The following is a 23,676-nucleotide window of genomic DNA, read 5'->3' on the forward strand; positions in this document are numbered from 1 at the left end:
AAAGTACACAGATACTGGTTGCCATGGAAACCAGTAGGTGCCTGCTGCTCCTGATTCTGTTTTCAGAGCAGAAGGCTAACCACAGGACATTCCAGCTGTGACTCATTGCCACTACTGGCGAGCATTCTGGCTTGGTCCCGCGAAGGGTATGATTTCCCCTGTGTTTAGAAAGCCTAAAGATCCACAATATCTAAGCTTGGAATTAAGTCCACAGAAGGAAACGAGTAGAAATTAAGAAAAGAAAGATGGAGATTCTCACTTGAAATATGCAGATCTAAGTTCTATAACCGTGTGGAGAGGGGTGTTTCTTGTTTGTTTTTCTTTAAATATCTGCAATGCTGCTTCCATTTTCAGGTTGGCGGTTCAACGTATCTTCAAATGTAAATATGTGTATATATTACAACCTCCTGTGTAGAATCCTTTCAATTATTCTCTTAAGGAGCCTGTTCGTTTAGGATTTATGTGGTGTAGGTCTCTGCACCCCCGCTCCACCCTCAAGTGGACACGCAGAGAGGAAGGAAATCTCTTGCCTAAGCCACATTTACCAATTTCTATCAACTTCCTTTGCATGGGTTTGATAATTTGGCACATGCCTAGTTTCTTAGACCATTAGGGACTTCAGACTCCAGGTGCAATATGAAATGATTCGTGGACTCCTTCTAATTAAGAACCATGCATGCAAGGTAGAAGATATAAAACTGAGGATGCCTCACTGACAGAGAGAGTTGAATTTTTGTAAGAGTAAGGATTTTGTAGCAACACTGGAACTCGAGTCCGGAGGAACCCAGTATCAGCTAACGTGAACCTCACCCTGTTCTCTCAATGGGAATCAACTTTATGAATTGCCAAGAACTCTCAGAACAGAAATGTGCTTTTGAAGTACTTCTTTGCTGCTAAATTTCTTTTATGATTTTGAATATTTGTGACTTTGATGAAAAAAAGTATAATTACTTCATATATTTATAAGCATGGGATGTATGGATATACTACCTTTCTAAACTCACTTTAGCATTACGGGGAGTAATAACTAGAATTCAGTTCTTTCTATTTTAGATTGGCATCTAATTCATACTTTTTCTAATTCATACTTTTTCTTATTTCCTTGACATTTTTCTGAAATAAAACTTGCTTAGAGTGGATCATTAATTTTAAGAATTAAATATAGACCAAATAGAGAAATTAAATCAAGGGGCTCTTGGGAAGATATTACTAAAATATGGAGAAACTTCAGGAAAAAATTTTGGTTCCCCTTCTACTACAAATCTTTAAAAACAAAAATAAGGTTATCCTTTAGAGTTTAACATGTATTGAAAGATCCCACCTGCCATGAGGGAGAATTTTAGGTGCAGTAGAGAATCACCTAATGCTTATAGAAAGAACACAGTTAAACTTTCTGAGACCTATACTCAATGAATTTTTAGATTAGCTTTGTGAAGCCAGTGTCACCAACAGATTGTATTCAAACGCAAGCCAGGAAGTAATTTTATTGTAAGAGCAGACTAGAGATATTAATCGTGATCAGCCTGTGGGTACACAGTCCAGTCCAGCTCTAAACTTTCCTTAGAATGCAATCTTGTGAAAAGTCCTCACCCTCTCCTAGCTACAATTTCTATATAAATCTGGCACCATAATGGTATTTATAAGGTTGGTGTAATTAGCAAATGAGACACACTGTGTAATTAGGTTGAGTGTGAGACTTGGCATGTGGAATGCACTTAAAATGTTATTCTAACCCTTGGCATTTTTTTTTCCCCAAAGAAACCACTCTAGAAATAGTTTTGAGAGACAAAATATGACGGGTGTAGAGAACTTGAGCTGACTCATGTAAAACACTTCACAGAAATCATCCCCGGCAGACCAGATGGGAAAGCAGTGAATCAATGAATCACTTGTGAAGAGATGGACGGCCAACATGAATCGCTTGCAGCGTGTTGCTATGACAACCTGCTTCTGTGTGGACACTGAGGCCATTCCCAAGTGTGGGGTGCGTGGCCCAGAGCAAACCATACCGTGGGGGACAGCGTAAGCCTGGTGCGCGTGCCGGGGTGGAGGGAGGTGGTGGATCCTAATGGGATGGTGGTGGAGACAGCGCTAGGAAATCTACCAAGGCTGCGCTGGCGAGGTGGGGAAGGGAGAGGCAAACGGTAGGGAAAGCGTCTCTGCACGTGTTTCTTCGTGTCACTGCCTCCTCTCCCATGACAGTCCAGCCAGCCTACAGCTCTAGCTGCTTAGCCACCGGTGCTCCAAAAGGGTGGCCATTGGTGAATTCTTGGGGCGTTTCTTCAGATTTTCCCCCACCCCCGGAAAACAGCTCTAAAGGGACCCATGAAAAGTGCCTCATGAGGGTAGTTATTAAGAGCGTTTACACATAAATCTCTCGGATAAACCTAGAACCTTTCACATTTACTTTAAATCTGAAGGGCTTCATAATATTCCTGGAACCACAGTAAAAGCTTCCAAACAAGATTTGTGGAGTTGGGCAAAAGTTCCCCTAGTGGATGAGAAAAGGCTAAGGCAGGGGTAAAAACGTAATCAGATTGTGGAGGGTAAATTAGGCAAATGTTAAAGATGAAAACTAAGAAGCAGAGCCTGGTAGATTGTAGATGGCTCCGCGATGGCCCCGGGAGGCAGCGTCTCCACCAGACACGTGGCCACGCAGTGTCTGATATACAGGCACACGTCTTCCCCGCAGCACAGGAAAAGCCATGCTGCCATGTGCTGACAGGGTGGGGCAGGAAATATGAAATACCCATCTAAAATTAAACAATTACTCAGAATTCTGGGCTTTGCATGACAGCAAGAAACCCATCGAAGACCACGTTCTGAGTTATTCTGTGTCACTCTGAATTAGATGTCGGTCTCACGCCCAGATGAGATCGTCTCCTTCCCATGTGGCAGCTAGCCGCTGTTCACTCTTCATAGCGCACTGACACTTCTGTTTCTGCTTTCTATACATTGCTCATTTTAGGAGCCACAAAGGCTGATTTGTTTTTTTCTTTTTTGGCTTTTGTTTGTTTGTTTGTTTGTTTGACTTTTCAAGTCATTGTCTACACACGTATATGTGCACGGATTGAACTACAAGAATGTTTATCTCAGCATTGCTCATAATAGTGGAAATTTGGAAAAGTTCTAAATGTTCCACAAGAATAGGTGGCCGTATCGTGATGATGGGATGTGCAATGTCATAAATGATGTGGCATAGTGAACAACACGGAAAAACATTCACAAGCTAGTGTGATCTGGGAAAAAGTCATTATAGGATAGCTGTGTCCAGAAGATCCCCTTTGCATATTAAAATAAAGTATATAAGGAGCGACTACAGGAAATAAATACCACCAAAAATTATTAGGAGTGATGTTATTATTGAGATCATTTTTATTTTATCTAACTTTCTCTATATTTTCCAAACTTCCTGCAATGACTATGTATTCCTGTGTCATCAGATAAGTTTATTTTTTCAAGGATTATCTTTGGGGACCTATTGACATAGCATTGCATTGACATAGATATGCATTGGTAATGTTTTTCCACTCTCAGAATTCCATACCCTCTTAGGTTCGCAGACACCCAGCTGGTCTACTAAAAATATTATACTCTCTATTTCTGTAGTCTTTTATACGGATCTCAAGTTTATACATGAAAATTAGCCCATTAAAATGTTATTATATAAGGTAATCTCCTTCAGCATAATTTAAAACCATATTTTGCCCCTAATGTTTCCTTTTTTTAAATCGTAACTAGGTTTTTATGATTAATTAGACTAATTCTTTATTTAAAAAGAATTCCTTCCGCTGTTCAGGGACTAAAGACTTCTTACAAACGTAAGTTCTGAGAGTCGCTGATGGAGTAGTAAATGCCTAATTCCCTCCCTGGTGGTAACTGAGATGCACTGAGAGCCAAGCCTACTCTCCTGCGTGTACATGAACATTTAATTCCATGAACCGAGGAGTTCCCTCTGCCAACTGCATCACTACAGCGAAACACTGAACTTTTCTTAAAAAAATTACTCTGCCTCCTAAAAGCCTCACCATCTGCTAGAGATGGACTCAGAAACAGGGAGAAATCTGCTTCACAGAACAACATGAAGTCATTGAACCTTGAGCTGGAAGGATCTAGAGTGCTGCCAGGCAGACTTTTCCCAGTTCAGGGAAGAAGAGGGGAAAAGCCTGTTAAATAAAGAGTAAATATAAGGACCGAAGGGTAAACATGGCATTTATTTTTTTAATTCTGAAATGTTGCAGTTGGAAATCTTTCCTATTTTATTTATTTTTTTAATGTTTATTTATTTTTGAGAGAGAGAGAGAGAGAGAGAGAGAGAGAGCATGAGCAGGGGCGAAGCAGAGAGAGAGAGAGGGAGACACAGAATCCGAAGCAGGCTCCAGGCTCCAAGCTGTCAGTACGGGGCCCAACACGGGGTTCAAACCCACAAAGTGCAAGATCATGACCTGAGCCAAAGTTGGACACTTAACTGACTGAGCCACCCAGGTGCCCCTCTTCCTTATTTTACAAAGTGGACAATCAAGCTAATTAATGAAAATCCACAACGATAATCCCTAATTTTAAAATTTAGCATTCTGAGCTATGGGTTCTCATTCAAGCCACGTGCCCCTTAGATGGTAGAAGGGAACTTCCATGCACTTGCTGATGGTCTGAGGAGAGAGCTAGGTGAGGTCCCCGAGGGAAGGAAGTGCGGATAGGGCATTTTCAATTTTTAAGCCTCTGATGTACTTCTTCCTGTCTTCAGGGTAGAGTGGAAGTTATCTGTAGGTCTGATTATTAATCATCCTCATTCTGTCTTTCACATTTGAGAGAATACTGAGAGGGGAAACACACAGAGTTTCTTTGGAATACAAGAGCAAAGGCAATCTTTTGAGGGCTGGTGGGTCTGCCTCATTAACTGCAGCAAATTCATGCAATCACATGAAAATTCTTCACTGTGAGGGATGGCCAGGAAAGATCAGCATTTCCTTCTGAGGAAAGGGATTTTGATTACACTGAGACAAATAGCTCTCCTTTTAATTTTTCATGATTTAAAAAAAAAAATCACCCTTTGCTTGGACGACACCAGAATCTTAAATTTCTTGTAAAATGCATCTTGTTACTCTTAATGATAATATGAAGTATGTGGCTTAATAATCAATGAATACACTGCATTCTAAACTTTTGCACCCAGATCATGCTTGGTACAATGCAAGATTCATATCTAGTACAGAGACATAAATTGAATTGTTTGGTATATTGTTGTCAGTTTTTATGAGTGTTTTGGGATGGCAGTTGTCCTCAGAATTAAAAGAGCTTATCTCTGAATTCTAAGCCAAATGCAAGGTGTCCCAGAAGCAAACTTCCTCTGACAGACAGTTAGAGGAAGCGTGACTCATCTGCCCAGGAAGTGTTTAAGGAGGTGCCATGATGATGAAAGTCGGCTCAGACCCATTGTTACTAAGACATAAAATATCAAATGCTTTTCTCCCGTTGGCAAGTGGGATACTGACTACCATACTTCTTAGATTCAGATATAGAATTCCCATGGCTTTTGTAGAAAAGCTGAGAGGCCAGGAGACAGAAGCCCTGCTTTCAATATATGGGACCAATCTATCCTCATCACAATTGGGAAGGCTGTTTTGGAAATCATAGCTTTGCACGGACTGCAAAATATTTTAGATAGCAAAAGTTAATCCACAAAATCATGTTTATGTTGAAATAATAATAAATAATACTTAGTAGCATTTAATAAGTAATATTTATTAGTGGAGTATTATTCTAAACCCTTCATGTATGTTTCCTAAATTTAAAATTCCTAGCAGCTCTATAATGTAGGTATACTGTTCTCCGCATTTTAGAGTTCTAGAAACTGAGCCATGTAGAAGTTTAGTAATTAAAGTCCTCAAGAATAATTTCTTTATGTTTTCTTCATGGGTAATTATATTTTAAAACAAGAATTGTCAAATTCAAGGATACAATAAAGTCCTTATTCTCTGTAATAATAGAGAAAACTAAAAATAATTTCTAGGGACACCTGAGTGGCTCAGTCAGTTAAGCGATCAGCTTCAGCTGAGGTCTTGATCTCATGTTTTGTGGGTTCGAGCCCTGCATCGGGCTCTGTGTTGACAGCTCAGAGACTGGAGCCTGCTTTGGATTCTGTGTCTTCCTCTCTCTCTGTCCCTTCCCCCCCCCCCCTCAAAAACAAATAAACATTAAAGAAATAATAGTAATTTCTAAATTATAATGATCACATGCAAAACTCCTTTAGTCAATGGAATCAACATATTCTTTGTTATATTTAACAGAGCTTCGAGTGAAGTAAGCGGACTAAAATGTTGGCTGTATCATTTATCCTTTGTGAGAAGTGCCAAATGCATCAGTGACGCCAGCTGCAGACAGAAAGCAAGAGGAAACTCAAGTGTCTTAAGAGATGAACCATTAATTATATCTCAGCCTTGTCTTCGCCTGGACCAGCCCCAGTCCCATCCAATCATTGGTCCACTTCTGCTGATTTTACCTCCTCGGTGCTCTCAAATCCTTCTATTACATTCTCCCTCCTCAGCTTGCAAGGAACTGGTGCCCTCTCTCTCTCTCGCCTGGGCTGCAGCGACCCCCTCACTGGATCTCCACAGTTACTTTCACCTCCCTTCCATTTTCCCTTAAAGCCAGAGTCTTTAAAGGCGCCAATCTGAGCAGGCCGTTTCAGGCTCACACTCCTGAAAGACCTCTTGCTGCTCCAGGGGAGGTCCCTGAAACTCCTCATGCCCCCTCAGTGCTGGGCTACGCTCACTCGCCCACTGGCTCGCAGGGTCCCATCCACCCAGAAGCCCCACACTCAGCCTCAGCCACACTGGACTTCCTTCAGTTCTGACAAGGATTTTCTCCTGGGCTCGACTCTAGCCAGGCCTCTCTGAACCTTCTTCCTGACTAAGCCTCAACCTTGGCCTACAAAAAATGAGGACTCTGGGCACACGTGCTTTCATCCACTCACGCCCCCCATATTAAAAGACTTAAACACTAACATGGTTTCTAACAGCTCAAGGTCACATCCCCAGGATGACCCCTGCCCCGCTTAAAGTGCCTGCCTGAGAAAAGCTCAAGGCAACCAGAAGAACTGACGGTTTGTTCCAGCCAACACCTGAGGCTGGGCCCCTGACCACCCTTTCATAGAACACTTACTAAAAAGGGCTTATAGGTGTGAATCCTTCCTCTGTCCCTTTGAGATGTATGTGTGCCTCCTAGGACTCAGGAGTACTTTCTCAAGGATCTTAGAGCCATGCCTTTGAAATGTAATCTTCAGGAAGGATGGGACCCTGGCTCCCAGTCCATGTGGGAGGGCAGAATCCTAATTCCCATGGCTGCAGCCAACAGCACGCTGCAGCTGGCCTGGCCACACTGACACGGACTAACCTTTTGTCATTTCTCACTTCCCTGAGTGTTCGGGCTGCTGCCCCCTCCCAACTCCCTCATTCTCCCTTTAAAACGTCCAGTCGCCTCCCTACAAAGCGAAGGGAGTGCGGTTCGTGCTGGATCCCACTGTAGGAGCACATGACGGATTAAACTCTACCTTTGCCTCTCGAACTCGCAGCTGTGTTAGCTCTGACAGTTCCTCCAACACAACTTCTCTTTGAACTTGGTAAGTTATTATTCCTCGGGGAGGACAAGGAAGGCACACAGTCTATGTGTCTGAAATGTATTTGAATGACCAGATGAATGGATATGGGAATGAATAATGCATATTTAGGGTGGTATGGCTTGAGGACATACCGCAGCAAACGCGGAACAAAACAACAACCCCTATTTGACTGTGTTTAATTCAGCATTTCTCAAACTGGTATTTGTAAAACATCTATCGACATTTGCGGCAGAGAGAGATATGAGGGCTTCCCCAAATAGACTTCCCTTTTGTCTGGGTTCCTGAATCACCATGTGGAAGGCAAGGAAGGCATGCTCTCTAACACGACTGAGAAATAAACTTGTAGTACACAAAGCATCTGAGAACGTATAACAACAGCTCGTGTTATCTTAACTAATCGCAATATCACCCGGGCCTGGTGTTTCACAGTTGCGGTATGGAAAATTGCGTAGCTCAGGCCGCAGACTTAGAAAACACAAGTGTAGGACTTGAAGACTCGGTTTGGGTCCATTCTTTCGCTTGAAATGCATGATTTTGTAATTGGAAGAGGACACGGGAGTGTAATTAACAATAATATAAACGTCTGGTGGACAAGATGACATCAGAGAGAGGATTTGCCAAGAGATAACATCAATCTTATGAAGACTGGGAAATGCGTTGGACAGAAGTCACTGACATAATCAAGAGGATTTGAGAAGGGGAAGGACCGGAAAGGTATACAGAAATGAGCTGGAGGAAAAAAAAAAAAAAAGAAATGAGCTGGAAGATAATAGCGGCAAAGGTGCCAAATAAACATGGGTGGGGGAGAAAAGTTTCGAATCAGAACACAAAAATTGCAAAGTAAAGCTGATGTCTTTATATGATGAGATAAATATAATGATGGTATCACTGCGTCTTGGTGAGAAAAAGATGTGATTCATCTTATAGGAATGGACAAGTAAGACCTATTGAAAGAGAAACATTCAATGATAGCACTTGAAGGGACACATTAAGAAGATACCTATTAAAAATATTTATAACTCCCCGAAGAGAGCTTTGAAGTGAGGGTAAAATGTGCTGTCAGAGTCAAAGTGGGCTGCAGACAGTGATTTCAAGTGCTGGCCCAAGAGCTCTGAGGGTGGGGGGGTGGGGGTGGGGCGGGGTGGGGTGGGGGCGGTGGTGCCGTCTCTAGTGAGACTCCCGGAGACTTTGGTTAAGTAGGTCTGGGGTGAGGTCTAGGTATATGTTTTTCTAACAAGATCTCCAAGTGACTCTGGAATGCAGACAGTTACAGGGGCTTCACCTTCACATGGGGTTCGTCCTCAGTAGAGATTCCAATTTGTTCCCAAGGAAATATGTGGACACTAGTGCAGCACAAAGAGACACGCAGGGGTGGCAAAGGGGAGATAATTTCAACCATCTGGACATCTCTCAGATGTCAAAACTGGAAAAAGCATGGAATTTGATGAATTCTTTAAATGCTCTCCTCTCTCAAAAAGTAAACAGTGAAGAGAAATGCTACTCTGGATTATTTCTGGACAGCAGAAAAGTGGTTGTTAATGTAGAACAAAACACTAGGAGACACTGACCCATGTCCCTGGAGACTGTGATACTGACTATACCAGCCATGGGCCTAAGGTTTTAGGGAGTCCAACTTCAAAAGGAGATATGAGCTCATGGACCAAAACAATTCAAAATTAAAGAAAAAAGAGAAGCAATAGAGAAAAGAAAGAAAATTCAACACAGATGACAAATTCTCATAAAATTAAATTCTGCCCACAAAGTCAGGAATAACTTTTGGGGCAATAAAAAGGGAAACCTCTGAAGAAATCAATTAAGAAGGAACAATGGAGCTTATATAGCTTTCTGACCATTTTATGAGCACACAAATTGGCTCAACTTTGGGAAACTGCACAGTTAGAAAAAATGTCTACTTTCTAAAGCTAAGATTAGGGCAAATGAAAGATCAAAATATGGATGGATCGACACTTTCAGAAAAGAGCATAATGTGATGAAGGGAAAACAAACATATCTAGTATAATTTTGAAACTAGAAGAAGAGACAATGAGATCCAATTTACATGATAAGGCAGTCAATTCCTTTAAATGAATTTTTTGGGCTTGATTGAATTATATCCTGCACTACAGAAAGGTATAGTTACCACAAATTAATTGTGTAACCTTACTGGATTTATGAGTGTTAAGAAATGTTTTAACATGCCAGCAGAAACCATGCCCCCACACACAGTCTATGAGCCACACTGGCCAGAGGACTGGACTTCACTTCTCCTGGCCAGAGCCGTCATACTGCCCAGAGGGGCATGCATCCACAAGTGGGCCAGATCCATGCCTTTACTGTCAGGCTCAAAAAGATGAGACCCCGGGGCACCTGGATGGCCCAGTTGGTTAAGCATCTGACTCTTAGCTCAGGTCATGATATCACAGTTCACTGAGCCCCATGTCAGGCTCTGCACTGATAGCAGGGAACCGGCTTGGGATTCTCTCTCTCCCTTGCTCCCTGTCCCTCCCCTTCTCCTTCTCCTTCTCCTTCTCCTTCTCCTTCTCCTTCTCCTTCTCCTTCTCCTTCTCCTTCTTCTCTCTCTCTCTCTCTCTCTCTCTCTCTCAAAAATAAATAAACATTAAAAAAAAAAGATGAGAACTCCGTGCTGGTAACTGGTCACCAAGGGGAAGCCTAGTTGGTTGTAAGAGCTCGAGGCAAATGGTCATGTGGAGTCATGGCTGGGGCGGCCATATTGAAGGTAAAGTTCTGAGGCTGCAGAAAAGCAGAGGAAGCTTTTGGGAAGACAGATGGAAATGGAGTATACATGTGCAGGGAGAGGCCACTAAGCTGCTTTTGTTCCTGCCCTTTTCCAGCTTCTTAGTTTATCCTGGGTCATGAGGCTTTTTACTTTCCTCAGAGGACAACCCTTTCACAATTCTAATGGTTTAGTTCAAGTGTGTATCTGCAACCAGGAGCATAAAACACAACAATGAAAAATAGTAGAATGGCCAGAGGTCTCAAGGAAAATGTTTCAACTTCCAAACTGAAGAAAAGATTTATTCTAGAATCTCACGGGTAAGAATGACAGCATTTTTTGGAAAAATTCTAAATTGGACACTAAAAATAGTTTGTCACTATGTAGCAAAAAAAAAATTAAAAAAAAAGGTGATTATAATAAATGACCAGTGCTTATCTATGAAGAAGTGTGCTAAAATAATATAGACTTCTCTCTGTGACAGTATTATGGTAAATCTGCAGGCTCCATGGACATCTCCTCATGTCATCTCTGAAGGTGACAGAAAATTGTGAGTGTATGCACAGAGGGTGTGTAGTGTCATAACTAAAAGCATTGGCCGTGCCACAGGGCCTGGTAGAAAGCCCGACTTCAACACCTCTAATGTTTGTGACTGTGGACATTTGCCTCAACTGTCTCACCTGTCAAATGGGGTAATATATCTTACATTATAGGGTTGCTGTAATAATTACCTAGCAAATAATAAGAAGTGTTCAAGAGAGGTCAGCAATTACTATCATCAAATTGTTTGAATAGTGCTATCCCAGAAGTGTCTGACAATACATCATCTTACCGAAGAAAGATGTTATTTTGGAGTATTTGAAACAGGCGCCATCTTTTTTGACATTTTTATCAACTACTTTTGAAGAACTAGTAGGCCAGAGGCCAGTAAGTCTATATGCAAATGGATAATTTACAGACCAAAGAAGCGGGGTTTAGAAGGTTCATAATGAGTTCAATTCGCAGGCAAAATAGTCAAATATAATTTAAGTAGGAATGATATCCTATGCATGGCTCTGAAGCCATTACAGTTCGTATAAAAGTGACCTGGAGAATACAGGTATTAATATAGTCCAACATTATACCTTGACTAACAATAAGCCCGTGTAACCTCAGCCTACGTACAATACCAGAAGTATATGAGCCAGATAATACAGTCCCAGCATACTTGACCCCGGCCAGCTTCACTGGAGTGTTGAATCTAACCCGGGGCCACATTAGAAGAGACACTGACATACAAGACAAAATGCAGAGGAGGGTGTCTTGTGAGAGCTTGCCTCATGAGGATGAGTTAGGGAAATGTAGGATGAGGACTGGAGAAAGGAAGCTAGGACTTAATGCCATTTCTTTGAGAGAACTCAGACAGTGAATTCATGGACTTAAACCTCTGTCTACACTCAATCTCTGCCCTTTGTGCTTCTTCGTACTGTGGTCCCACTCTTGCTCCCCCTTCCCCCAAACACCACTTTGCCTGGAGTCACAGTGATCTCCACGGGACACTTCTTAACCCTGAGATCCCCCTTGGCCCCTGGGGAGCCTCTCCCCCTTGTTGATCACTGTCACCTTCTTTATACTCTCTGCCCTTAGCATCCATGGCACAACCACCTCAGAGTTTCACTCTTTCCTCTACATGCCACAAACACATGCTCCCTGTCGACTTAACACAGGCTCTGTCCTTCCTGCACATCTCTGTGCTGATGTCTCCCAAACCCATCACTTTCATTTGTATACTCAATCAGCTATTAGAAATCTCCTCCTCTGTGCAGAGACTCAGACTCAGCATAAAAATTAAGAAGTGAAATCAAGTTGTGGGATGCACAAAGAATCCTTAAGGTTGACTTCCCATAACTGCATGGACAGTATGGTCTTATTTATTCCTTTAGGCAAGTGACCCTTCCTCCCATTGAATATTTAGTTTCCAAATCTGAATCATTTTGTTTTGCCCAGAGGACAAATAATAAAGGATGGTTTAGCTTCCCAATGGGCTCTCTACCAACCCACACCCCTCAGCAAGGTTGGGCACAATGTCCGACCAGCACCTAATCGAGTCCTTCCATAATCTCAGCTTTATTGATTCAAAATAACTCAATTCTGGCCGCAGTAACAGTCACTCAGCTGGGACCTGGCTCAGTTACTTGAAAAACCCTTTAACTACAAGTTATGAAATTAATGGAAACTAGATTTTGTGTTTGTGGCTTTTCTCTTCTTAAGTGGTTATTTGTGCTTTTAAAATTTTCATCATAGACCAGCCATTGTAGCAATAGCTCTGACCTTGCCCCTTGGCTTACAGAAGCGGAAAAAAATCTCCTCCCTCTGGCAACACTGTCATTCTTTGGAAGGCTGTGCTGAGCTTTTGGTTCTCATTCTGTACTTTTGCTGCTTTCACCATCAATGTTGCACAAGATAAATGGCATATCTCTCACGTCATCGATGGAGGGCCTTTAATTAGTGGCTCTGTGGTTGTTGGAAGAGGTATTTTTTGGTTGACGGTTTTCAAACACTTCCAAAAATTATCTGATGGGCCTTTCTGTTACCTTTCCATCTTCAAGTAAGCCCGCAGAGGTGGAGTCCAGTCCCTGGAAACATTTCATCTCATTTTCTCCCCATTCTTTCTTCTAAAGCTTCCTTTAAGGTCCAGGTCGGAAGCTTCCCCTCTTCCCCCCCCCCCCCCCCACCCCCGCAGCTTCCTCCATTGTACTTTTATCAAATCACTGCTACGGTGCCTAACATGTGCTTATGCACACAGCGCTCTCCAAGACCATGACTTGTCTTTTGCTTTGTGCTCAAAGCAGTAGAACTGCGCTGAATGTGTAGGAATTGGACAAAAAGTTCAGTTTGGAATTCAGTCCTTTCTCATTAATTAATAGCTATCGTCAGGCTGATGCTAATATATGGCAGTGATATTCAAGTTCTAGTGAGCTCACTGGATTCCTATAGGATCCCAAGTCCATAATCAATGCCTGGGTCACAAATTCAGTAGAAGACGGCTCGCACCTTCAAAAAGCTCATAGTCCAGTAGGACATGTGGGCACCATCACAACTGGTAAAAATGTGGTAAGGTAAATTGCTGTGTTTGAAGTATGAGCAAGGGGCTTTGCGAGCAAATTTCCATTTTCTCTACAGAATGCACAAGATCTTACCACGTGAAGAAAATAAAAGGATGGCTACTCCAGGTAAATGGAGTGAGACAACCATGCCATTATTAAGCCTGTGAAGACCATCTGAACACCAGATGAAGAAAGATGACTTTAAAACCATTGTCAAGTTCATGTTTGTAAGTTTGATGTTATATCATATTTCCTTTGAATACTAGTAAATATAACTTTCTAATGGGTAAACACTATGGCTGCTATTTCAAAACTATCTGTTTTGAAAAACAAAAGGGCTATTTGGAAAAGTTATGTTAACCTCAAACAGCCTCAATCAGTGTTAATTTTTTTAAAGAACTGGTGAAAAGAAGGTTAAGAAACTTTTACAAGGATGAAGTTTTCCTAAGACTATGTCCTTAAAGGTACAAGTGCTGAGGGTTGGAAGTCTTTGTAAGCAAGACTTCAAAAAGGTCAAGAGCTCACGGTTTATGGGTGCGAGCCTTGTGTCAGGCTCTGCACTGACTGTGCAGAATCTATGTGGGATTCTCTCTCTTTCACTCTCTCTGCTCCTCTTGGGTGTTCTCTCCCTCTTTCTCCCTTTCTCTCTCAAAATAAATAAATAAGCTTAAAAAAACCCAGAAACCCACTAAGTCACTAGGTGGCACAGAGGGAATGAGGAGAATTTCATAATGTTAGCAGAGTGAGTACTTGTCACTCAAGAAAAGATTGTTAGTGAAAACATCATATGTGATTCAAAAGTATTATACACAATGTCAATGAATATAATGATGGTATTTTAGATGGGCTCAAAAGGGATTTTATTAATGATGAAAACCTGACGTCAAAATATGTCAGTGGCTCCAAATTGTTTTATGAAGTGTAAAAGCAGAAACGATAATTTCTAAATTAATATAATAGTTTATAAGCCATAAAATTTTATATATGAATGCATAGTTACATTAATAGAGTAAGTAAAACAAGTAGGTCCCTAACGTTTCAATCTGTAGCCCTAAAAAGCCACATATGCAAATCAGCAAAAAATCTTTTATAAATAAAACATCTTATTGTAAAAACAGCAGATTACCTGATATTTTGGGTTGGCTAATTTTCAAGCAAGTTTCATTGAATAGCATTGTATACAGAGTTGAATAAATGCCACATGTGGTCATTATTGTAACAAATAGAAATTTCTGTGTTACCAAAAGAAAAATGAACTGAAGTGAAGTTTAAAAATAAAACAAGAATCAAATCATGATTTCTAGTTATCGGGCAAATTCATTATTAAATAAAGCCATGGCACCCAAACATTTTCTGATCTCCTGTTTATAGGGAACAAAAGTAACAAAAAATAGAAGTTATTCTATTACGTCTGGGATTATTTAAATAACATGAGGTCAATCAGTCCAGCAGTTACGTTGAAAACTAAAAACATAGGTAATCCTTTGTGTATATAATTTAGTGGATTAAATATCCTTAATATTAATACGATGCAGTGAAAGTGACACAAAATATACCTGTTCAAATACCATGGGTGGTTGGCATATCACAGATGTGTAGGGCAGGGTTGGAGATTCGGTTCTATGAAGCACAATAGTTTGGCTTGCCTACCTGAATCTGAAAATGAAGTAACTTATTTAGGTTCAGAATACATACCTCTAAGTAGTCTGTGGAGCAGTTTGTGTGGGTTTCCAACTCAAATGCTAAAAATGTATAATTCACCGTGTTGCCCGCTGTCGCTTGGATGGTCCAGTTACAACGCTGATCGTCAGAATAGGGATGTGGATAATGTATACTCTCTAAGATGCCATAGGATCGGTTCACAATTACCACATTCTCACAGGCTGAAAAAAAACACCCATGATTATTAAGAACCACTATCATGTCTTTCATAATTGCCCCAAGATGTGTGAGATTTTCCTTTAAGAAAAGATCTAGATTAAAGTATATAGTTTATATATTTTATATTTGTATGTTATGCAAATGTGTATGCAAACGTATATATCTGTGTCTATATACGTAGTACAGCATTTTACAGTGAGTCTCCATTTAGAACAGATGAGAAACAATACTTAAGTGAACTCAGAAACTTTAACGTGCCATGAAAATCATCGATTCCCATAAAGAGGCATCCAATTCCTATGAACTGGTGAAAACCAGGATAGCTCAGCGCTACTCAGGGTGCAGTCTGATTTGTTTACAAAAGTGTATTAAATGTCCTATGCTTCTGTTTTTCTAACTTTAACGTTCGAAAGAACAGAAATCCTGACCTTTAAATTCAACGGTTTAAAAACACAAAGTTCTATGTGAATGCTAAAAACGGACAACAACATGGCTTTGTTGAACATTCAGAAGTCAGCATGAAATTCACAATAAAGCCTCCCTTATTCCTCTGGTGAGTCATCAGGAAGTCCAGAACGAATAGAGGCGATGTAAAGGATTGGAAGAAGAAATGAACATCTTAAGTTCTGAAAAAAAGGCTTCCATTTTGAAAATACCAAAAGCTGGTATTTTCCTCAGCTGAGTTTTCAACAAAACTGTACTAGGTACCTCTAGGGGTGGCTGGTCCCCGGAGTCAGTGCCAAATTCAGCCCAAATTAATGACCTGAACAAGGCATATACATGCCTTTTCCTAAGCCTTTTCCATATTATCTCCATGATGTGTGATAAAAGAGAATGAGAGGATAAACATTATATTGAAAAAAATGGTCTCTGAAAAAGGTGGTTCATAGATGCATTTCTGCTACTATACTTTTTCTGACAGGTGACTAGGACAGTGTTGATAAACTATGGTATGGAAAAGTATACATTTGTGTCTCCTCAGAATAGTGCTTTGCTGGAGCGAGGGAATACTCAGGCTATTTCTCTTTAGGTGACCTTTTTGTCCACAAAGGAATTCTAAGTAATAATTTTGTGGGTTTTGATGCCTGGGAGAAGTTACAGCTATGCAGCACAGAGGTATCGTGTTCCTCAGTGACTACAAGTCAGGGCAGAGGAAAATATACTCGCCTAAGCCATATGGCTGCTCTCTGTGTTCAGAAATTATTCCGTCTGCAAACGTCCAATTTCAAAAGGTGAATTTTACAGAAAACCTCACTGGTTAGCTCTGATTTTTGCCTTTAAGGACATATATCCCACCTGCACTGAGTTACTCCTTCAGTGTTCTGAAATTAGGAGGGAATATAAAATATCAGGGGAATAAAAGGGAGGAATCCTTAATAAACAATCTGACTATAAGCAAGAAACAAATTAGCACAGCAATAATAAAATTAGAGAAATGATTATATGCTCAACCAAAAAAAATGCATCCCTGAGAAAATTTAGGAGAGTTTTTCATATACTTGATGGATTTCTGCAGAATAAAGTTTTTCATCATTAAAACTCAGTTTTCAAAACTATATAGAATTCAGCCTAACCCCAAATGTAGGTGAATGTGAATATTTTCAAAATCACACCTAGTCAAGGTCAAACATTAATATGCCTTCAATTAATTCAAAGGGATATTGTACGTTCCCTTCAGATCTCAAGACTTTCAATTCTATTTTTAGGTAACTGTGTCAAAATATGGATACACTTAGGTTTAGTGGGGCAAGGTACTGCGCTTTCAAACGCACAAGTGTTTATTAAATAACAATTCAAGGAAACTTTTCTTAAATGTCCATTTTGAAACTAACATTAGAATGTATTAAATTCTAGACCTAGAAGGGAGATTTCATAATGGCCTTATTTAATCTCCTTTTTTAAGAGAAGAAATCATAGAACCCCATGGAAAAGTGACCTTCTCAGGGGTCAGGAGCCAGGGACAAACCCCTGGGGTCCTCGATTCTTTGTGCAATATTCCTTTAATTCTACCATGTTGCCTCACAGGAAAGTAGATTTTAAAATGGCATCTCTACAATGACCGGATTTTTCCACGGGAAAAAATGTGCTTATTCTCCATATGATTACAAGAACTGTAGTTTCCCTTAATAAAAATTAAGGTAACTTTTGATGTACAAGACCAAAAGAAAAACCAAAAACAAACAAACAAAAAAAAAACACAAAAAAAACCCCAAAAGTGTGGGAGATGCTATGTGCAGTGGAATGTCTAATTAGAAGACCGTAATGTTTGATACAAATGAAAACCCATTAGCCGTTAACCTGTTACACTGATCTTTAACTGAATGGCAACTCTCCCGGCATATTAAATACTCTATTTTCTAGAGCTTACCACATGCTTTGGTTTATGGCATTAAATTTAATGCTAAGCATTTTTCTCTCAAATAGAATTAAATCTTTCTCATAAGGAGCAAAGATTTATTTCAATTGCTCAATCCAATGGGTTACACTTATTTCAGTCTGTTTCATTATCAGGAAATTGAAGACCCACTACGGGCACTAGGCAGCCAGTCTACATACTTACTCTGCCGGTATTTGGCCAGGAAGCCACCTCCTTGTTGACCCTCATCTGTTCTGAGTTTTAAAAACATGCTGTCTCCACTAGAACGGATGAGAGGCGGTGTTTCATCCCCACAAAGCTGACTGAGCAAATGAGAACTGGTACTTGAGCCATCATATACCTTTAATGAAACGTTTTAAATGTCAGATGACCGTGGCTATAAACATCATCTAAAAGACTCTACCTCTTAAAAAGTGGGGAAGAAATACATAAAAATACAAGAAATACATGACAGAACACAAGAATAGCCCTGAATCACAATATCTTTTTTTTCTATTTTTTTCAATAGATGAAATTTATTGTCAAATTGGTTTGCATACAACACCCAGTGCTCATCCCAAAAGGTGCCCTCCTCAATACCCATCACCCACCCTCCCCTCCCTCCCACCCCCCATCAGCCCTCAGTTTGTTCTCAGTTTTTAAGAGTCTCTTATGCTTTGGCTCTCTCCCACTCTAACCTTTTTCTTTAAAAATTCTATTTAAATGTCTATAAACTTGGACCATGAACTTGAGCCATTAGCCAGGGCTGTGTATGGAGGGAAGGATGGGAACCCAGGCTGAAATCTGGAGATTAAAAATGAAAGACTAACACCTATTTTTGAGACCATAGCTGTTATCAGTAGTTCTCCTTGCTTTTTTATTTCATAGTTCACAATTTGTGACATTCTAATGCATTTTTTTATTCAGATTTTTTTTTTTAATGGACAAGGGTCAGTTGCTGCTACTGTAAAAAGTCCCACCTTGATGACGTCAAGTACCTTCTCCAATTACCAGTATAGTCCTCTACATTGCTAATTTTCAGTGCATATATATAAATTACATAGGTAATAATCATGATAGAGCTCATAACCCCTCTGGGGAGATTTTAACCATCTCTTAACAGTTCATATTCAATATATTTTAAATACTTACAAGCTATTCAGTGATACATGCCATATTCAGAGGGCTGTCATTTTCATCAAATTTTCTTTTTCTTTCTTCTTTTAAGTTTTTTATGTGGATATTTTAAATGTTCTCCTTTCCCGAATTTCAAAGATAAAAATAAATGCATTTATGTGTGTGGGTAAGATGGGAGCAGCGAAGGAAACAACTGAACTTTATACATACGGCCAGATAATCTAAAGTGCAGTTTGGGTGGTACTCCAAGTGAAAGTCTTCAAATTCCAGTTCAAATGGGCTGCCGTGGCTGGATTTCAACCACCAATAGCATTCGGAGCTGTGGTAGTAGGGCATCGGGTAGTTGGGAGATATGAACATGCCAGTGGGGGTGGTGAGATTACCCCCACAACCTACGGGAGAAAGAGACCAGGTGCCACATTTCTCTTTCTTTATGGTAAAATGGAATCTTCTTGTCTATATCCAACTGGGGCTACTGTTACTCTCCTTTCAACCAGGTGGCAAAACAAGACTGCATCACCAAAGAGTAGCTAGCCCCTGTCAATGTCCTTTCCTTCTCTTAACCAAGACCACCAGCTTGAGGTAATATACCACGAAACAAGGATATTTCCCCTTACTTTGTCCTCAAAATCAAAACCCAAACAGCGCTGTTATTCAGGAATATTTTCAGTGTTTAAGTTTAGTATAAACAGGAATGATAAAATATAGCTAGAAAAAAAATGGATAAGAGCATGGCAGTCTAAGAATCAAGAAACCAGTCAGACTGGACTCTCCAATAAAAGACAGCTCTTTGCCATTTACCTGTTAATGATCCATCCCAGTAAGCTGAGAATCCAGATGCTGAGCCAAAGAAGTCACTCTTAAATTTTAACCATAGTTTGTTACTATGAGAGATGATTCTTGGAGGTGGATCTGAGCCACAGTATTTTCCCAGGGGTGGTGAACTTTCACTGCCTCCATCTCTGGGGCAAGACACAGATGCGGTCATTTACTCATCACTGATAATATTACTGTATAAACATTTAATATTACTTGAACTTTGAGACTGCAAACAGATCAGTTTAGGTCGGTCCAATTTTCTTAAAAATACTCTAAATCACAATTTCAAGTTTTCAATTTTTCACCTGATTAAAAACATTTGAGCAGCTTAATAAAGAACATCATTTATGGTTTGCACAACATTTTATATAACCAATTTCAAGCTGAGAGGAAGAGTTTAATCTGCTCTCTCTCAAATGAAGCATCTGGTAAATGTGTCAGAGAACATGGGATAAACAGACCATAATTATTAACAGTATAAACAAATGTTGCTTCATTTTACAGAGAAAACTTAAATGTTTGTCTTCTAACTTGAATTATTTCAAATTTAATGTTGTATTTTACATATTTAGCAACATTTTGAAAATAATTCTTCCCCAAGGACTTTTAGGGTCTTAAATCTACTTTGTAATCTGTAGCTTTTTCAAGCATAAAAAAAAAAGGACTCACTCAACATTCAAATCTAATGATTAGTTATTGTAAATCAAGAAAATTACGTTATTTTGCCATGATATGATACAACTCTGATTTATTTTAGTACCATACCTCACATTATAGAATAAAGTTTATTATAAAAGTATAATACTCTAAGCTTTTGAAAGGTCAAATAAAAATCTGAAATAAATACACACCAAATTGTGTGTGTACAAAGCCTAATTTATTTCTATGTAAAATGATCTGCATAGGTGGCAATATACAGGTCAACTTACCTTTACTGCAAATATAACTTTTTAAATTCATTCTCTCCAAATACCATAGCATTAAAGAAAAAAGTTCTCACACTGAAATTCACAAGCCTAGACTTTTATTATTTGAACACAAAAAACTTGGTGAAAACGTTACGGTTCTTATCTTATCATCATTTTTTTGGATATAATTATACCAAATGGACAAAAAACAGCCTAAAATTCTAAATTGATTTTCCATAAAGAAAGTAGGTATTCCGGGACACCTTGGTAGCTCAGTCAGTGAGGGGTCTGACTTTGGCTCAGGTCACATCCACAGTCGGGGAGTTCAAGCCCCACATGGGGCTCTCCACTCTTAGTGTATACAATCTACTTTGGATCCTCTGTCTCTCTCTGTCTCTCTCTCTCTGCCCCTTCCCCCGCTCTCAAAAATAAGTAAACATTAAAACCATTTTTTTAAATGCCTGTTTAAAAAAATAAAAAAGAAAGGAAAAAAGAAAGAAAGTAGGTATTCAATAATTGCAAGTATCTAATTTCAGAGTAGTAGTACATCTGTTTACTCTGCCCAAATAAAATCTAGAGTTTATTTTCAAATATTACCCATAAAATAATCACTTCAACATAACCACTGAATCTTAGGCAATTTTCTGTTTTTCTTCTGTGAAGTTGGGCTCCACATGACAAACTTTTTATCTTGCAAGAAAGAGCACAACAGGGAGCTTTACAGAGAATTTCCATGCGTTTTCCTTAACTTTTCCAGGAAAGACTATGAATGAAAACAAATAAGGAAAAAGGTGATAAAATAAAGGTGCTTACCTGATTTCCACAAAATCTGCTATGCACTCTCCACCAATGGCCTCCTCCAAGGAGAAGTTTGTAAAGTGCAATGCAATCTGTTGGCTGGTTTCCACCGTGATCCTATAAATGCATTTCCAGTTGTTGGGGTAATTATTGGGGAAGTTTGGAGAAGTAAAAGTCCCAGATTCTTCTGTATAGTCTGTCATGCATGCTGTGAAAAGAAACGAGCATAAGAGAGAAAACAGAAAACATCATGCTACATTTATAAGACATTCACTAACACACACTTCATTAATTTGTGCCAAGGGGCTTGATTTTCAATAGGCCATTCTAGAATGCTAACGAATGATTTCCTTTCAAAACAAAGTTGTTTTTTTTTTTTAATCTCAAAGGCAGAAACAATTATTAATAGCAAACCTAAGCCATGTAGTGGAAACTGTTACATATATCATACCTTTCTAGATCTTGGAGGTGTTATAATCTATTAATCAACGCACATTACCATAAACATTAAACATTTAGGCTGCACCACGGAAATCCTAGAAGGGACCTAGAAATAGCTCAGTTCTGTTCTCCTTTTCCTAACCTTCCTTTAAAATGGTTTTCACCAAAGCATGCATTTATGACAAATGACAAAGCAGCACCTCTGCCACGTGAAGAACAGAAGGTAAGTGTCGGGAATCAGACGGACCTTGAATCAATGCCTAGTTCAAACACTGACATGCTGTGCAACCATGAGCAAATTACTGCATCTCTGTGAGCCTCATCTCTCAAATGGGGATGGTAAGTATCTTTGTACATGTAAGGGTTAGAGATAATGCAATGAAGGGGCTTGGCACTTGGTATGTAACTCAATAAATGGTAGTGATCATTATGTTGCAAAATAATTTAGAAAAGTGTATGAAAGTAGAGCATAAATGATGAGGAATAAATCAGATCATTCATATAAAACATTCAGATGGTACTTGGACAATTTTATATTGCAAGTAAATATTAGCTTCTACTTTAAGAGTTTTAACTTTACCCATTCTGTCCATCAGACTCCATATTTACTAACCAACCCGCTCAATCTCCTGTGTCCTTCAAATCTGAGATATTTTCTAAAGAAAATCTTGTTTGGGGGAGCCTGGGTGGCTCACTGGGACAAGCGCCTGACTTCAGCTCAGGTCATGATCTTGCCTTCCGTGAGCTGACAGCTCAGAGCCTGGGGCGTGCTTCGGATTCTGCGTCTCCCTCTCTCTTTGACCCCATCCCTTACTCCCACTCTGTTTCTCCCAACAATGAATAAATGTTAAAAAAGTTAAAAAAAAAAGAAAAAAGAAAATCTTGTTTCAATGCATTTTTTTTTTTTAATGTTTATTTTTGAGACAGAGAGAGACAGAGTATGAACAGGGGAGGGGCAGAGAGAGAGGGAGACACAGAATCTGAAACAGGCTCCAGGCTCTGAGCGGTCAGCACAGAGCCTGACGCGGGGCTCGAACTCACGGACTGTGAGATCATGACCTGAGCCGAAGTCAGACGCTTAACCGACCAAGCCACCCAGGCGCCCCTCAATGCATTTTTAATGTACTGTATCTTTGATTGTATCTAGTAATAACATAAATCTAAGGTCCAGGAGTAGACACAAGTCTCCTGAAAGGTGTTGAGGGAGAAAGAACTATTATACTTCATTATAAGTAAAAAAAAGAAAAGGAGGATGTTTTGACGTAGAATTTCCCCATTTGCTCTGGATGATCACACTCAGAAAAGAGGCAAGGAGCCACTGGCATTGACAGCAGGACGCACAGAAAATAGTACAGGTTCTACTACCTATGTATAATGTTCAAAGTAAGAGGCACTCATCAAATAATTGGCTTCCTCTATTTTAAAACGTTTATTTATTTATTTTTGAGAGAGAGAAGGGGGAGGAGCAGAGAGCGGGGAAGGAAAAGAATCCCACTACCAGTGCAGAGCCTGGTGGGAGGCTCAAAAACTCACAAACCTCGGACCATGACTTGAGCCAAAATCACGAGTCAGACGCTTAACTGACTGAGCCACCCAGGTGCCCATGGTTTACTCTATTTTAAATAGCAAGCAACAAGGCTTTACTTTATTGAAAACAAATTTGAAAGTGATATTTAACTTCAAAGATGAATATTGTATACTTTTATGTTTTTCTATAGTCTGCCAAGAAATATCTCTTCAAAGATCAAGGAAGGCAGGAAGGCAGGAAGGGAGGAAGGGAGGGAGGAAGGAAGGGAAAAGGCAAAAAGAAAGCAGGGGGGGGAGGAAAAAGAAGGGCAGAGAGTGAATGGGGTTGTAGAAATGGCATATTAAGTATTTCATATTTGGAATGAATATTA

The 23,676-nt window shown here is 39.8% G+C and overlaps 1 protein-coding gene and 1 long non-coding RNA gene across 3 annotated transcripts in view; one reads left to right on the forward strand and one right to left on the reverse strand.

Moving 5' to 3' along the window:
• CUBN (cubilin) overlaps positions 1–23,676 on the reverse strand; it is a 273,361-nt gene that overhangs the window by 174,300 nt on the left and 75,385 nt on the right. The window contains exons 23-27 of the mRNA XM_060659546.3: positions 21,353–21,545; positions 19,614–19,774; positions 19,023–19,204; positions 17,880–18,036; positions 15,134–15,321 (exon numbers count right to left, since the gene is read on the reverse strand). Of these exons, the coding sequence (XP_060515529.3) occupies positions 15,134–15,321; positions 17,880–18,036; positions 19,023–19,204; positions 19,614–19,774; positions 21,353–21,545 (881 nt within the window). The remainder of the gene's footprint in view (positions 1–15,133; positions 15,322–17,879; positions 18,037–19,022; positions 19,205–19,613; positions 19,775–21,352; positions 21,546–23,676) is intronic.
• LOC132695249 (uncharacterized) lies at positions 56–13,658 on the forward strand. 2 transcript variants are annotated; one of them, XR_009617798.3, is made up of 4 exons: positions 56–146; positions 1,841–2,031; positions 6,288–7,618; positions 13,515–13,658. It is a non-coding gene; the product is annotated as an uncharacterized LOC132695249 (long non-coding RNA). The 2 variants fall into 2 exon arrangements; XR_013556964.2 differs by lacking the exon at positions 13,515–13,658 and having other exon boundaries at positions 1,841–1,984; positions 6,288–6,922.

Source organism: Panthera onca, chromosome B4 (genome assembly GCF_046562875.1).
Source record: "Panthera onca isolate mPanOnc1 chromosome B4, mPanOnc1 haplotype 2, whole genome shotgun sequence".
Taxonomy (NCBI): domain Eukaryota; kingdom Metazoa; phylum Chordata; class Mammalia; order Carnivora; family Felidae; genus Panthera; species Panthera onca.